The sequence below is a fragment of the Engraulis encrasicolus genome, chromosome 5 (assembly GCF_034702125.1).
Source record: "Engraulis encrasicolus isolate BLACKSEA-1 chromosome 5, IST_EnEncr_1.0, whole genome shotgun sequence".
Classification (NCBI taxonomy): Eukaryota; Metazoa; Chordata; class Actinopteri; order Clupeiformes; family Engraulidae; genus Engraulis; species Engraulis encrasicolus.
Genome location: NC_085861.1, coordinates 19596257 through 19609283, shown reverse-complemented (window position 1 = coordinate 19609283; position 13027 = coordinate 19596257). Strand labels below are relative to the sequence as shown.

The 13027-nt window shown below is 41.4% G+C and overlaps 1 protein-coding gene across 1 annotated transcript; it reads right to left on the bottom strand.

The window, feature by feature from the left end:
* Positions 1-6650: 6650 nt before the first annotated feature.
* On the bottom strand, positions 6651-11791 carry LOC134448367 (membrane-spanning 4-domains subfamily A member 4A-like). The gene is made up of 7 exons (XM_063198046.1): positions 11581-11791; positions 11247-11354; positions 10798-10854; positions 10418-10573; positions 9205-9318; positions 8045-8122; positions 6651-7542 (listed from the first exon to the last, which is right to left on the bottom strand). Exons 1-7 carry the CDS (start codon positions 11788-11790, stop codon positions 7408-7410), a joined length of 858 nt encoding a protein of 285 aa, XP_063054116.1. The 5' UTR covers position 11791; the 3' UTR covers positions 6651-7407.
* Between the last annotated feature and the right edge of the window lie 1236 nt (positions 11792-13027).

Below are 13027 nucleotides of genomic sequence, written 5' to 3'. Positions count from 1 at the left end.
GCCTGTAATTAGTTGGCAAGAAAAGTAGTAAAACTAAATAAATGCTTGAATGAAACTACTGCACACCAAACTAAACAAGAAAAGGCTTAACAATATTCTCAATGGTTACGTTTAACCCCTGGGGTTGTTACCAAAGTGGTCACCAACAACCACCAGTTATCAAGTTGTTACCGAAAATGGCAGACTCTACAGAGGCGGTGGGCCGAGGAGGTCCCCTGTAGCTCAGGCCAAATGTCATTAGTTCTAGGCTGGATTAGACTAGGGACTCTTAGGGGGAAAACACTGACCTTAATAATGCACGTCAATGCAGAAGACTTTCAGTTTTACTAGTGGTCCGCGAGGGTCGTGGGGCCAGCTGAGAGACTGCAACAATCTGGTGGAGCTGCAAACAACGCTGTTAACTAGAAAACTCATGAGATAGCGTGCGTCTTTTCCAGCCCCAACACAATTTTGCCTGACATGACACGTCGATTTTTTTAATATTGTGCTACTATTGGTGGGATATACACATATTCAAGAGCAAGACGGCAATAGGCCTACACATCGCAGCCTAGGCAAAAGAGAATGAGACGAAATGCTCTATCCACCTGTGTGTCCAGCGTAGGCCATTTGCCGATGTCTTCTGTCTTTTAATCCTCTCACGTTTTTAGGTAGAAGGGCTTCTACTCAAAATGACTCCGTTTACTGGTCAAGCAAATCCTTTGGTTATAATTGTACTCAAATTTATTTTTTGTAGCCTAGATATTAGACAGCTTTCCGCTTCTAGCGCATCGTGTAAGTTCTTCTCTCGCATCGCACATGCACATGGCTTGCTAAAAGGCATCTGACTGGAATCAAAGGTCAGCAGATTCATCACAATCCACCAACAGGAGCTGTCACGCCCAATAGCATCCAAATGTGTATTGTTCAACTGTGTCCGGATTTGAAATATCTGAACAGTGATAAGTTTTTTTTCTCCACATGGATTCTGAATAGGCCTAATGATATAGGCAAATTAGCCCAATCAACAAAATATTGTTATTTTTTCAATGCGGTAGGCCTAATCAACAGATCAGTAGGCCAAAGCCTACAAATGTTTAAGTGTAGGCCCAAGGCCTAAGTAGGTAGACCTTCTAAAATAACATTGTTGTTTATTTATATATATTAGCTATATAGGCCTATATAACACAATGCTTTCGATAGCCTATATTCCAAACATTAACCCTGACGATTAGAAAACAGCCCCGCTTCAGAGGACAGACTTTGTTGATTCAACAGTTGAAAAAAATAACAGAGAAATCAAATCAATTTCAGCAGTTTGTAGGCTACACCATGAGGCGTAATGCTGCCCTCCAGCCTAGTGGTGTAATCCACAATTACCTAATTATAGCCTATTATAGGGCCTGCTGCGATTAAAATATGTTATTCTTTTAATTGTGTCAATGTTTGTGCAATTAATTAAATTAACTATCAACATTGATCACACACTCACCTGCCACTTTAGGCACACCAGTCAAATTACTTGACACAATTTTCTTAGTGGCCAGTCACATGGTGGCAACTCAATGCATTTGATAGAGATGATATAAAACCCGGAGGATCCGGTTGGAGAGCCGGGTAAAGACCTCATCCGAACAGACCGGATGGCTGTCGTGCATTGATCCGCCAAAGGCGGGTCAGACGGCATTTCATTAATATGTCAACAAAATGGCAGTTACAGCGCGAGAAATTGTGAAACCGGAATATATCCTCTTTAGTTGACTACAACAGCCATTCTCTAATCTCCCTAGTATGCTGTTCAGCCATGAACACTCACTGAGTAAAACTGAACCAACTCCCGCCTCGTCATTCATCGAGCCTGTTTGATCCGTCCAGCCTGTTGTGGCCAATTGAGTCGCGGATCCCCGCTCCCTATGTGTGTGCTTCTGACTCTGTTGAGCTCTAGCCTACATTTCTAAATGTTAACAGTGCTCTGCCAACGCTTTAACATCTCACTCTGTAGGCTACTCTTAGGGAAATTATAGACGTGACTCTATCACTCACTGCGTTACAGCGTAGGCTACAGTCTTTAAAGCCACTGCTGTCACTCCCCTCGTCCGAGTCACTCAGCAGCGGCGCCCTCGGCGACTCGGTGAGACGAATCCTGACTGAGTTGTTGGTAGCAGCGAATCCCCTACGGATCGGATCAACGCTTAAGTTTCGTTTTTGCCACGAGTGTGCGAGTCGCAAGGTAACTCGGCAGCGGAAGCGAGTGGTCATCTGCTGCTCGCCTCCTGACTATCCCTGCTCAACTAGACTTCTGCTCCCAAATATTTGACTTTTAGTCTTCTTAAATACAAACACACACATTATTTATTGCAAAATCAGGAACATGCCGTTTCACTGCTGCCAAAGGCTGTTCGAGTTGTGGTCGCATGTTTAGTGAGGAGAGGTAGTCGGATCGCAGCATGAGTTTAGGAACTGTGACATTCATAAAGTGAGTTTTGTTGATCAAACTGTCTTACTCTTTGATTTATCAACATGAATTGATAAATGGAACAACAAAGGCATAGCTATTTAACGGCAGAAACGTTTTAAAAAATACATTATTATTATTTATTTTTATTTAGGCCTATTTTAAATAAGTGATCCGTGTGACCCGAGTGATCCGTCTAATCCGGATACTCTCCTTGGAATGATCCAATCAACCCGGACGCCTCAAAGATTCGAGTTAAGCACCACTAGCATTTGAGCATGTAGACATGGTCAAGTCGATCTGCTAGTTCAAACAAGCATCAGGATGAGGGAGAAAAATGGCGACTTTGAATGTGGCATGGTTATTGGTGCCAGACAGGCTGGTTACTTAGACTACTTCAGAAATTGCTGATCTACTGGGATATTCATGCACAACCATCTGTAGGTTTAAAGGGACACTGTGTGAGATTTTTAGTTGTTTCTTTCCAGAATTCATGCTGCCCATTCACTAATGTTACCTTTTTCATGAATACTTACCACCACCATTAAATTCTAAATATTCATGAAGATTAGGAAAATTGCACTTTTCATACATGAAAAGGGGGATCTTCTCCATGGTCCGCCATTTTGAATTTCCAAAAATAGCCATTTTTAGCTGCAAAAATGACTCTACTTGGACCATACTATAAAATATTTGTTTATTACTTAGTAAACTTTCATGTAAAGATCAAATTTGGCAATAGGCAGCCCAGTTTCAAAGAGCAGCATAGTTGCAGTACCTTTTTTGACCATTTCCTGCACAGTGTCCCTTTAACAGAGAATAGTGTGAAAAAGAGAAAATATCCAGTGAGCAGCAGTTCTGTGGGCGAAAATGCCTTGTTGATGCCAGAGGTCAGAACAGAATGGCCAGGCTGGGTTGAGCTGATAGACAGGCATCAGTAACTCAAATAACCACTTGTTACAACCAAGTTATGCAGAAGAGACTCTCTGAAAGAACAGCACGTCCACCCTTGAGGCAGATGGGCTACAACAGCAGAAGACCACACCGGGTTCCTCTCTTGTCAGTTAAGAACAGAAAACTGAGGAGCTGTTTCTACGTAGCAGGATGTTTTTAAATCCGGATATTTTTTTCTCCTAGTTACATCTACGCAGGAGTGCCAGGTCTGCGCTGCGGAGGGGCATCAACACTGCAAAGCAACAACACAGAAGGCACATCGAAGCCAGATTTGCTGACACCACAAATACCAGGCAGGTGTGGGAAGGCATCAGGGCCATAACAGGCAACAAAAGTAATATTCTTCCCCCCTCTGCTAATTCTCCTACATTGGCTGAGGAATTAAATGTTTTTTACGCCCGTTTTGACAGGGAGAACACAGACCCTGTCCTGCCCCCCTACCTAGTACAGATCCAGCTCCTGTCCTGACCACACATGAGGTGAGATGTGCACTTAGCAGCATTAACACCAGGAAAGCACCTGGACCAGATGGAGTGCTGGGCCGGGTTCTCAAAGAGTGTGCTGCAGAACTCACAGACATTTTTACCTCCATTTTTAACACCTCACTGTCCACTGGTTGGGTCCCAGCCTGTTTCAAAGCCGCCACAGTAGTTCCCCTTCCCAAACAGTCCCACATCACAGGTCTCAATGACTACAGGCCTGTTGCTCTCACCCCTATTCCTGCTAAATGCATGGAGAGACTGGTCATGAAACACATTAAAGCGGCCACTACACCATCACAAGACCCCTTTCAGTTCGCATACAGGGAAAACCGCTCCACAGAGGACGCCATCGCCATTGTGGCTTCACACACTCCTGGACATCTGGAGCAAAAGAACACCTATGCACGTCTCCTCTTTGTGGACTACAGCTCGGCCTTCAATACCATCCGGCCTTACAGTCTTCGTTCCAAAATACACCAGCTGGGAATAAACACCACCTTGTGCAACTGGATTGTGGATTTTCTGACTGATCGCACACAGAGGGTCAGAGTAGGTGATCACATGTCATCCACTATTACCATCAACACCGGCGCGCCCCAAGGATGTGTTCTAAGCCCTCTGCTCTACACCCTGTTCACACCATGACTGCTCTGCCTCTTTTCCCCTCCAACCTCATAGTCAAGTTCGCTGACGACACCACCGTTCTTGGACTGATAACAAACAACGATGAGACGGACTACAGGAAGGAGGTACAACATCTGGCATCATGGTGTGACAACAATAACCTGGCCCTAAACACCAAAAAGACCAAGGAAATTATTGTAGACATTTCGGAGGAACAAGACCCCTCACAGACCCCTCTCCAATCGGCTCAGAGGTGGTGGAGAGGGTCAACAGCTTTAAATTCCTGGGGGTGACTGTGGCTGATGATCTGTCCTGGGGTACACAGATAGCCTCAGCCGTGGGTAAGGCCCAGCAAAGACTTTACTTCTTGAGGAAGTTAAGAGGCTATCACATCCCCAGACCGCTGCTGGTGAACTTTTATAACTGTGCGATCAGCAGCGTTCTGATGTATGGGTCTTTGGTGTGGTACTCTGGCTCCACAAAAGCAGACCAGCAGGCACTCCAGCGTGTGGTAAAAACAGCACAGAGAATCACTGGGACACCTCTCCCAGAGATAGGTACAATCTACACCACACGCTGTCTACGAAGAGTGCAAAACATCTTGCAAGACTGTCACCACCCTGCTTACCACCTGTTCCAACTGCTTCCCTCAGGCAGAAGATACAGGTCATTACAGGCACGAACTACAAGACTTTCTAATAGCCTGTACCCTGAAGCCATTAGACTGCTTAATTCTAGTGCTCTTACATAGGTCTCTGAACTGGTGTTCTGTGTTTTTTTTTCCTTTTAAGGGATGGCACTTAGGCCTACTGTAACATCCTATTGATCTTGTGTATTCATACATGTGTGCATACATGTGTGTGTGTGTGTGTGTGTGTGTGTGTGTGTGTGTGTGTGTGTGTGTGTGTGTGTGTGTGTGTGTGTGTATGTGTGTGTGTGTGTGTGTGTGTGTGTGTGTGTGTGTGTGTGTGTGTGTGTGTGTGTGTGTGTGTGTGTGTGTGTGTGTGTGTTTGTTGTGTGCACCTTAAAAATATCAACAGCACTGGGTTATTAACTTTGAATTGTGGGGAGAGGATCACATTTTTATTTTATTTTACTGTTTTTGATTTACTTAAATTAATTTGTTAATACTCATATTATTACTATTATTTACTTTAATTTATTATACTTCATGATATACTTCATGAATTTAGACTTTATTTGACTACTTCTTTTTGGTTACTTCTATAGGCTTACTTCAAACTACGCAGTGTTGTTGCTCCACCCACAATTTCGTTGACTTCATTGACAATGACAATAAACTTCTTGAATATTGAATCTTGAATCTTGAATCTTGAATCGGTTTTGGCCTTCTGTTTCCACGTAGCAGATTTTTTAAATCCAGATATAAAAAAGCAGGCTTTAAAAAAAATCCTATATAGGAGGCTAAAACTCATTTGTTACAATCGAGTATTTATTTTTCTCCATGTTGCGTTTACACCTAAACAGGAGAAAAAATAGCAGGTTTTTAAAAGTAGCAGGCTACTTGGAAACAGCACCTGAGCCTACAATTTGCACAGGCTCAACCTTGCCTTTTTCAGCATGGTGCAGATGTGCGGCATTCTCATGTGCCACTCTACAGCGGGCAGTGGCACATTTCAAGTGGAGAGTAATTTGGCATCCCTATAGTCTTGCGTTAAGACCAGTAAAATGTAGATGTTTTCACTTTCAAAGGTGCACTGTGTAATGTTTTAGTAGCCTAGTTAATTTCCAGAAGTCATGCTGCTCATTCACAAATGTTACTTTTTCACGAATACCAACCACAACCATCGATTTTTAAATATTCATTATGATGGGAAAATTGTTCACATGAAAAGGGGGATCTTCTCCATGTTCGCCATTTTGAATTTCCAGAAATTGACATTTTTAGCTGCAAAACTTACTGTACTTTTGTCATACTAGTAATTATTAGTTTATTATTCAGCAAATATTCATGAAAAGATCAAATCTGGCAATAGGCAGCACAGCTTCAATGAGCAGCATAGTTGCAATATTACCTAATCTGGCCACATTCTTACACAGTGCACATTTAATGAAAATAACAAATGAGAATACTGTGGATTTTTCTGATTTTTTATTTATTTTAGACTAAACAAAGACAGGAACAAAAGGAGCAGTTAAATGGACATCAAACCTGACTGTGCCAGACTTTTGTTTTAAGAAATAATTTGAAGCCACATTAATTGCACAAACTTGAAGGTAAAATCGTGTGTGTAAGCATATAGCTTGTACAGCAATTGTGCATGATAATCATATAACATAAACTCTAACTTCTTTTTATAATGTATGACTTTGAATATACATCATCAAAATAACCTGAATATCTGGACACAGTGACCGGTACAGCATAAAAACACTTAACAAATGAAAACAAGCGTTGAAAAACGTACACACAACTTTCACATACTGTCCCCTTTAAGAAAACCAAATTCAGACCATTGTGCTGTTAATAGACCAAAAAGTGGACCGACAAAAAAAGGCTGCAAAGACAATGTAGCCAAAACGTACAAGCATTTTACTTTTCTTCTGACCTTGGAAACAAAGCAGTTAATGAAAAAAGGGTCAGGGTACGGTTGGCAATAGCAAGAAGTGCAGTATGTAGACCTATTCGTCCTATTGGCAAGAAGAGCTGTCTGTAGGTCTATTCGTCCTATTGGCAAGAGATGCGGTTTGTAGGCCTATCAATCCCTAATATTGGCAACAAGTGCTGTCTGTAGGTCTATTTATCCAATTGGCGAAAAGTGCTGTATGTATGTAGGCCTATTCATGCCTAATTTTGGCAAGAGGAGCCATGCGTAGGCCTATTCATCCTATTGGCAAGAAGTGCTATGAAGGCCTATTCATCCGTAATATTGGCGAGAAGAGCATATGTATTCATCCACATAGAGCAGAGGTATCCTCCACGGCAGGGCTGTATTTAGGCGGCAGTTCTCCAAATTGGCCAGTGGGGGCAGTCTCAGCATTGCCGTGATGAGCAGGCGCCAGCATGCTGGGTGGCAGATGTGCCAACTGATACACACACAAACACAAACATGCAAGCGCAGCAAGATGAAGAATTATGTATAATCTGTTATCAATAAATAAATAAATATATTGTTGAATCGCATTTCTATTGTCTCCAGACCACTGTGATTTCACTACATCTAGTATTTTCATTAGGCCTAATATTTCCATAAATGGAGAAAAACTACAAAGGGCTCAGGAATTGTAGATAAAAAATCTTGAAAGGTGCTCTTTGATGTGGGGGGGGGCACAAAGTCCTCAAAAAGGAGAGAGTCCAAGGCACTCTTCTTTTCCACAAATTATAAAAAGACTTCATTCAAACATGGATAGGCTATTTAACAACGCGGCATGTACGACAATATGGCTATAAGTTTAAAGTTAAAAAGGTGTTTTTAACTAAAATAGCCATGTTGTAATGAAGGCTTTTTATACTTTTTGGAAGAGTCACCTTGGAATCCCTCCTTGTTTGATAGGCTATTGTAGTGCTTGTTTGTGATGCCTTAGTTACCTCAGATGTGTTGTGTGGAGCAGTAGGCAGTGGGGCGGTCAGAAGAGAGGCGGGGATCTGGTTTGCGTATATGACTGGCTGCAATCATCACACACAGCAAATACAAGTTGTCTCAAAAAATGTATACAGACTTTAAATCATTATAAAGTAGGTGTTTACTGAAATTCATGTACATTTCAATTTGTATTAGCATTTAACAACATCGTTTTATTGTTCATCACCACCTGTTGGCATCCATTTTGGTCACAATCATCTTCGAATTTGTGTGCATCTTCCAATGGCTGCATTCACTTTCAGTGGCTTTCGCAGGACTCATGTAGAGTTAAGATATTGGTTTGAGAATCGGCGGTGACAAAACATTAAATTGATAGGCTATTTGAAGAGTTCAGATGCAAAACCCCCTAACTCCATTTCTGAAGACCTGCACTTCTATATTTTTAGAGAACCCCGTTGTTGGTTTGGTTTACATTCATGTACTTGACAATACATATAAATAGTTATATTGCATAAATAAAAAAAAAAAATGTGCAATTTTGATAGCTTTGTATTAAATAAAAATTAATTAAGATTATTTTCTGAAAAGGCACTTAGGGGGTTTTGCATCTGAACTCTTCATTTGTAAATTCTATTACTGGGTGCAAAAACCCACTCAGAAATTAATGTAGCCACATGCAAAATGTACCTCATGACACAATTAGCTGGTTAGAGGAAATCTTGCCATTATAAAAGCTGTTTATTTGTAGGTAATTTGTCTTCTTTCATTTCAGCTACACTTTTTATTTTATATTATTTTATCTATTTTGTCTGTCATCTATTTTATTTTATTTTATTTTATTTTACTCTTTTACGTCATTTCATTATTTTAGATTTTAACATCGTTGTTAATCTAACTGTTAAGCACATTGAGCTGCATGTCTTGTATGACTTTTGCAATACAAATGCAGTTATATAGCCTATTATTATTATTCTCAGAGCTTGAAAGCTGTTTTTGTTCCTTCTCCAAGGAAATTCCAACCAGAAACTGAAAGAAATCCATTGGAGAGGCAACTGAAACTCTTATAACAAAGAGAAGTCCAATTGCTTACAGCTAAACTCTTTGTATAATGTGACCTGGATAAATTACGAGAACCTTCACAAATAATCATCATAGTTTCTCTCACCTGAGTTTCACCTGAGCAGGTGGCTTTGCAGCCAAAGGCCGACACGCAGATGGAGACGATGAACTGCAGTATTGACAGCACCAGCATCACGCCAACCGTTCCCCACAGTCTGCTCTGTTGAGGACCAAACAAACATGCAAGTAGTTGACTGTTATTTTACTGTTATTACGACATATGTGCAAAATCATGAAGCATTCCTGGCAACAAACAGTGGTTGACTTTAAGCAGGCTAACGGACTGGAGAGCATAACCTACTGCAACAATTTTAACTCATTCAGTGCCAGCCATTTTCAAATTCAGACTGGGGGGTTGCCAGGCTTTTTTCAACATTTGAGTGTTTTTTCAAGAGCCATGAAAATTTGAATTCTTTGTCTATGTGAACAACAAACATACCAGATCAACGTGTTAGGCCCCACCCCCCATAAAAAAAACGCAATTGACTTGATACCAAGTCTTTGGCACTGTGCCATACATTCTGAAAAGACTCGTTTTCAAGTCCATGGCACTGAAAGAGCTACAGAAGGAAGGTTTAAAGAGGTTTTACTACATGTGTGTTACTTGATTACTAGTTGTCATTCTTGTCTCAATTTTGGGACTGGCAATAAAAAGGGAGACTTAATAGATTTTTACACCACAGCTCCTCGACCCACCCACAAACCTCCCGTGACCCACTTTTGGGTCCAAACCCACCAGTTAACCCCTTAGCGCAGAGCCTATGTTATAACCTATATCACCAAAATTGTAATGGCTATGGCTTCTGTTACTTAAGGCTCTCTGCAATGTCCTGCCAAATGTTGTTATGATGTAGTAGAGTATTTTCAGCAAATAGTCAATAGGCCCGTCGGCGACCCCATCTGCAGTAAGAGTCTACGAAACACTGATGTACGTAGACTACTTCAGCATCCATCACATGTCTTGGGCATGAAAGTCGTGGTGCATTACTAAAGAGCACTACAATACTATGGCACAACACAGGCTCTTTAGTAATGCACCACGACTTGGTCATTACCATACTGGTAACAACAAATGTATAAAGAGCCTGTGTTGTGTCATAGTATTGTAGTGCTATGGTAGGTACATTTCAATGACTATTACAGCGAGCCACTGGAGGTACGGCACGCATTAAGGGGCTACCAATATTGCCATCAAAATGGTAACATTCTCGGGCTCATTGCAAACATCACAGGGCACGGTTCAGGTTTAGTGTACATACCCGCAGTGCTACGTTGCCGTAACGACAGTTATAAGAGTCCGCGTAGTCACAGTAATAGAAGTAGTAGGTTGGGACAATGAAGTCAAGGCAGTGGAGAATGATTCCCACACCTGCCGTTATGGAGCTGACGATGCTCATCCCCAGGGATGCTTTGACCTGCATGGAAACATACAGGTAGGCACTGCAGTTAAACACACACACACACACACACACACACACACACACACACACACACACACACACACACACACACACACACACACACACACACACACACACACACACACACTTCACCCAAAAAGCATTTGCATGCTTATGATGAGGATTGGGGGGCATTTGTTCTAGAAAAGGTTGAGAGCCACTGATCTAAAGTTACTCACCATACAACTGCCAAGTTGCTTGTAAGCCCTCACTGTGAGAGAACCAGCTGTGATGTACTAAAAGACAGAATAACAATTTATATTGATTGCAGCACTCAAATGTAGGCTACAGTATTTTGTAATATTGTGGGTTTCCAATAATGGCAGCACACCACATGCTTTGTGTTAATAATACATGTTGTGCATCAAATTAATAATTATGTTAATACCTATTTAAGTTAAAATTTGATTGGCTTGTGACTATGTTTTAGCCAAACACTTCAGTTAGCACTAAATAATCAGCCAGTTAAAATCATCAGAAATATAATATAAGCCAAACAATAGGATCTTGCAATATAAAATATAATATAAGAAAAACAATAGGATCTTGCAATATAAAATATAATATAAGAAAAATAATAGGATCTTGCAATATAAAATATAATATAAGACAAACAATAGGATCTCACAATTATGGCTCCCCAGAAGGGGATCCCGCTGTAAATGGACAGAGTTGGATGAAATGCACCAACAATACCAAACAGGAATATTACAATTCCTATCATTATCTGGACAGTCTGCAGAAAAGAAACACACACACACACACACACACACACACACACACACACACACACACACACACACACACACACACACACACACACACACACACACACACACACAGATAAAGAGATTTCACAATGACAATTCGAATTCGAACAATGACATTCCGAAATCACATACAGTACTGGACTTTCCAAGAGATGGGTAAAACATATGATGTCAGGGTAATGAAAAACTTACGCCTAGGATAGACGGTTCCCCTTTCAGGAACTTGTGAAGCCCAGAGGTGGGTGCTGGAGCAGCAACTCCAGTCTGGGGTAAGCCATTGCCCTGAGCACCTTGTTGGGGGTACACATGGGGTAAGCCATTGCCCTGGGCACCTTGCTGGGGGTACACATGGGTGACTACCACCATGCCACCAGTGTTGTATGGGACTGAGGTGGTGGCCATGATATCACTGATGACAGAAACAGAACAATGCCAATGTCAACAATGGTCCACAACATCATATTATTGAATTCATGTTCTCTTTTACACTGGCGATATCCCCACCACACAGTGGCACTGGCTATCAGTTCCCTGCCTTCAATTTCTGCAGCCTACAGCTGTTGAAGTCAGCTTGTAGCTTTGATGTCACATGCTAGAATTTAGCCCAACATAGAATCCCTCATTCCTATTACAGGGGTGTCAGATTCAAAATCTATGACGAAGCCACAGGCCGAATTGAATATTTAGTAATAAAAACTGACTAAAATCGCATTCACAAACATAATACTTGAAGGGAAATTTCACAAGCAATCATTCCCTCATACAATATTTGTGCATAGGTCTACTCTTTTGTAGATGAGTGTGATATATTACATTGGCTTGGGCCAACTCATATTCCTGTGTATGAAAATAACTATAATCTGTAGCAAAGAGTTTGTTTTATTTTTACTGGTACAATCTGTTCCTTTTGAAGTTTTCACCAGTGAACTATGTGAGTAGGAGAATACATAGGCCTATTCAAGGTTGCTTCAGATAAGAAGCATAGAGGTGTGAGTTCTTTGTGACCTCTGTAATTTTCCCATTGTGTGCTCCTCATTAAAAACGGCCTTAGTGGAAAGGAGAGACAGAAAGACCAAAGACGCTGAACAAGGAACATTATGTTTCAGGCTTCTCAATCTCTCTAGCTCGCTCCTTTCGCGAATGTCAATTGTACACATGGGTGACCACCACCATGCCACCAGTGTTGTATGGGACTGAGGTGGTGGCCATGATCACTGATGACAGAAACAGCATAATGTCAATGTCAAACACAACATCATGTGATTGAATTCATGTTCTCTTTTACACTGGCGATAAGTTCCCCACCACACAATGGCACTGGCTATCAGTTCCCTGCCTTCAACTTCTGTTTTCATAACACTGTGACACACCAAATGTTGCTTGTTACTACAAAATAATGGTATATGTGGGCCAACTGTAATCCTGGGGTGCATTTCTCAAAACCACAGTTGCTAACTACAGTAGCTACTTCATTGTTTGCAATGCCATTTCCCATTGGCAACTACAGAAGTTGCTAACCGCTAACAACTACGCTTTTGAGAAATGCACCCCAGATTTGAAACTCTCTCACAGGTCAAATTAAATGACTCCATGGGCCATTTGGCCCCAGTTTGACATCCCTGCCCCATGACAATCTTAA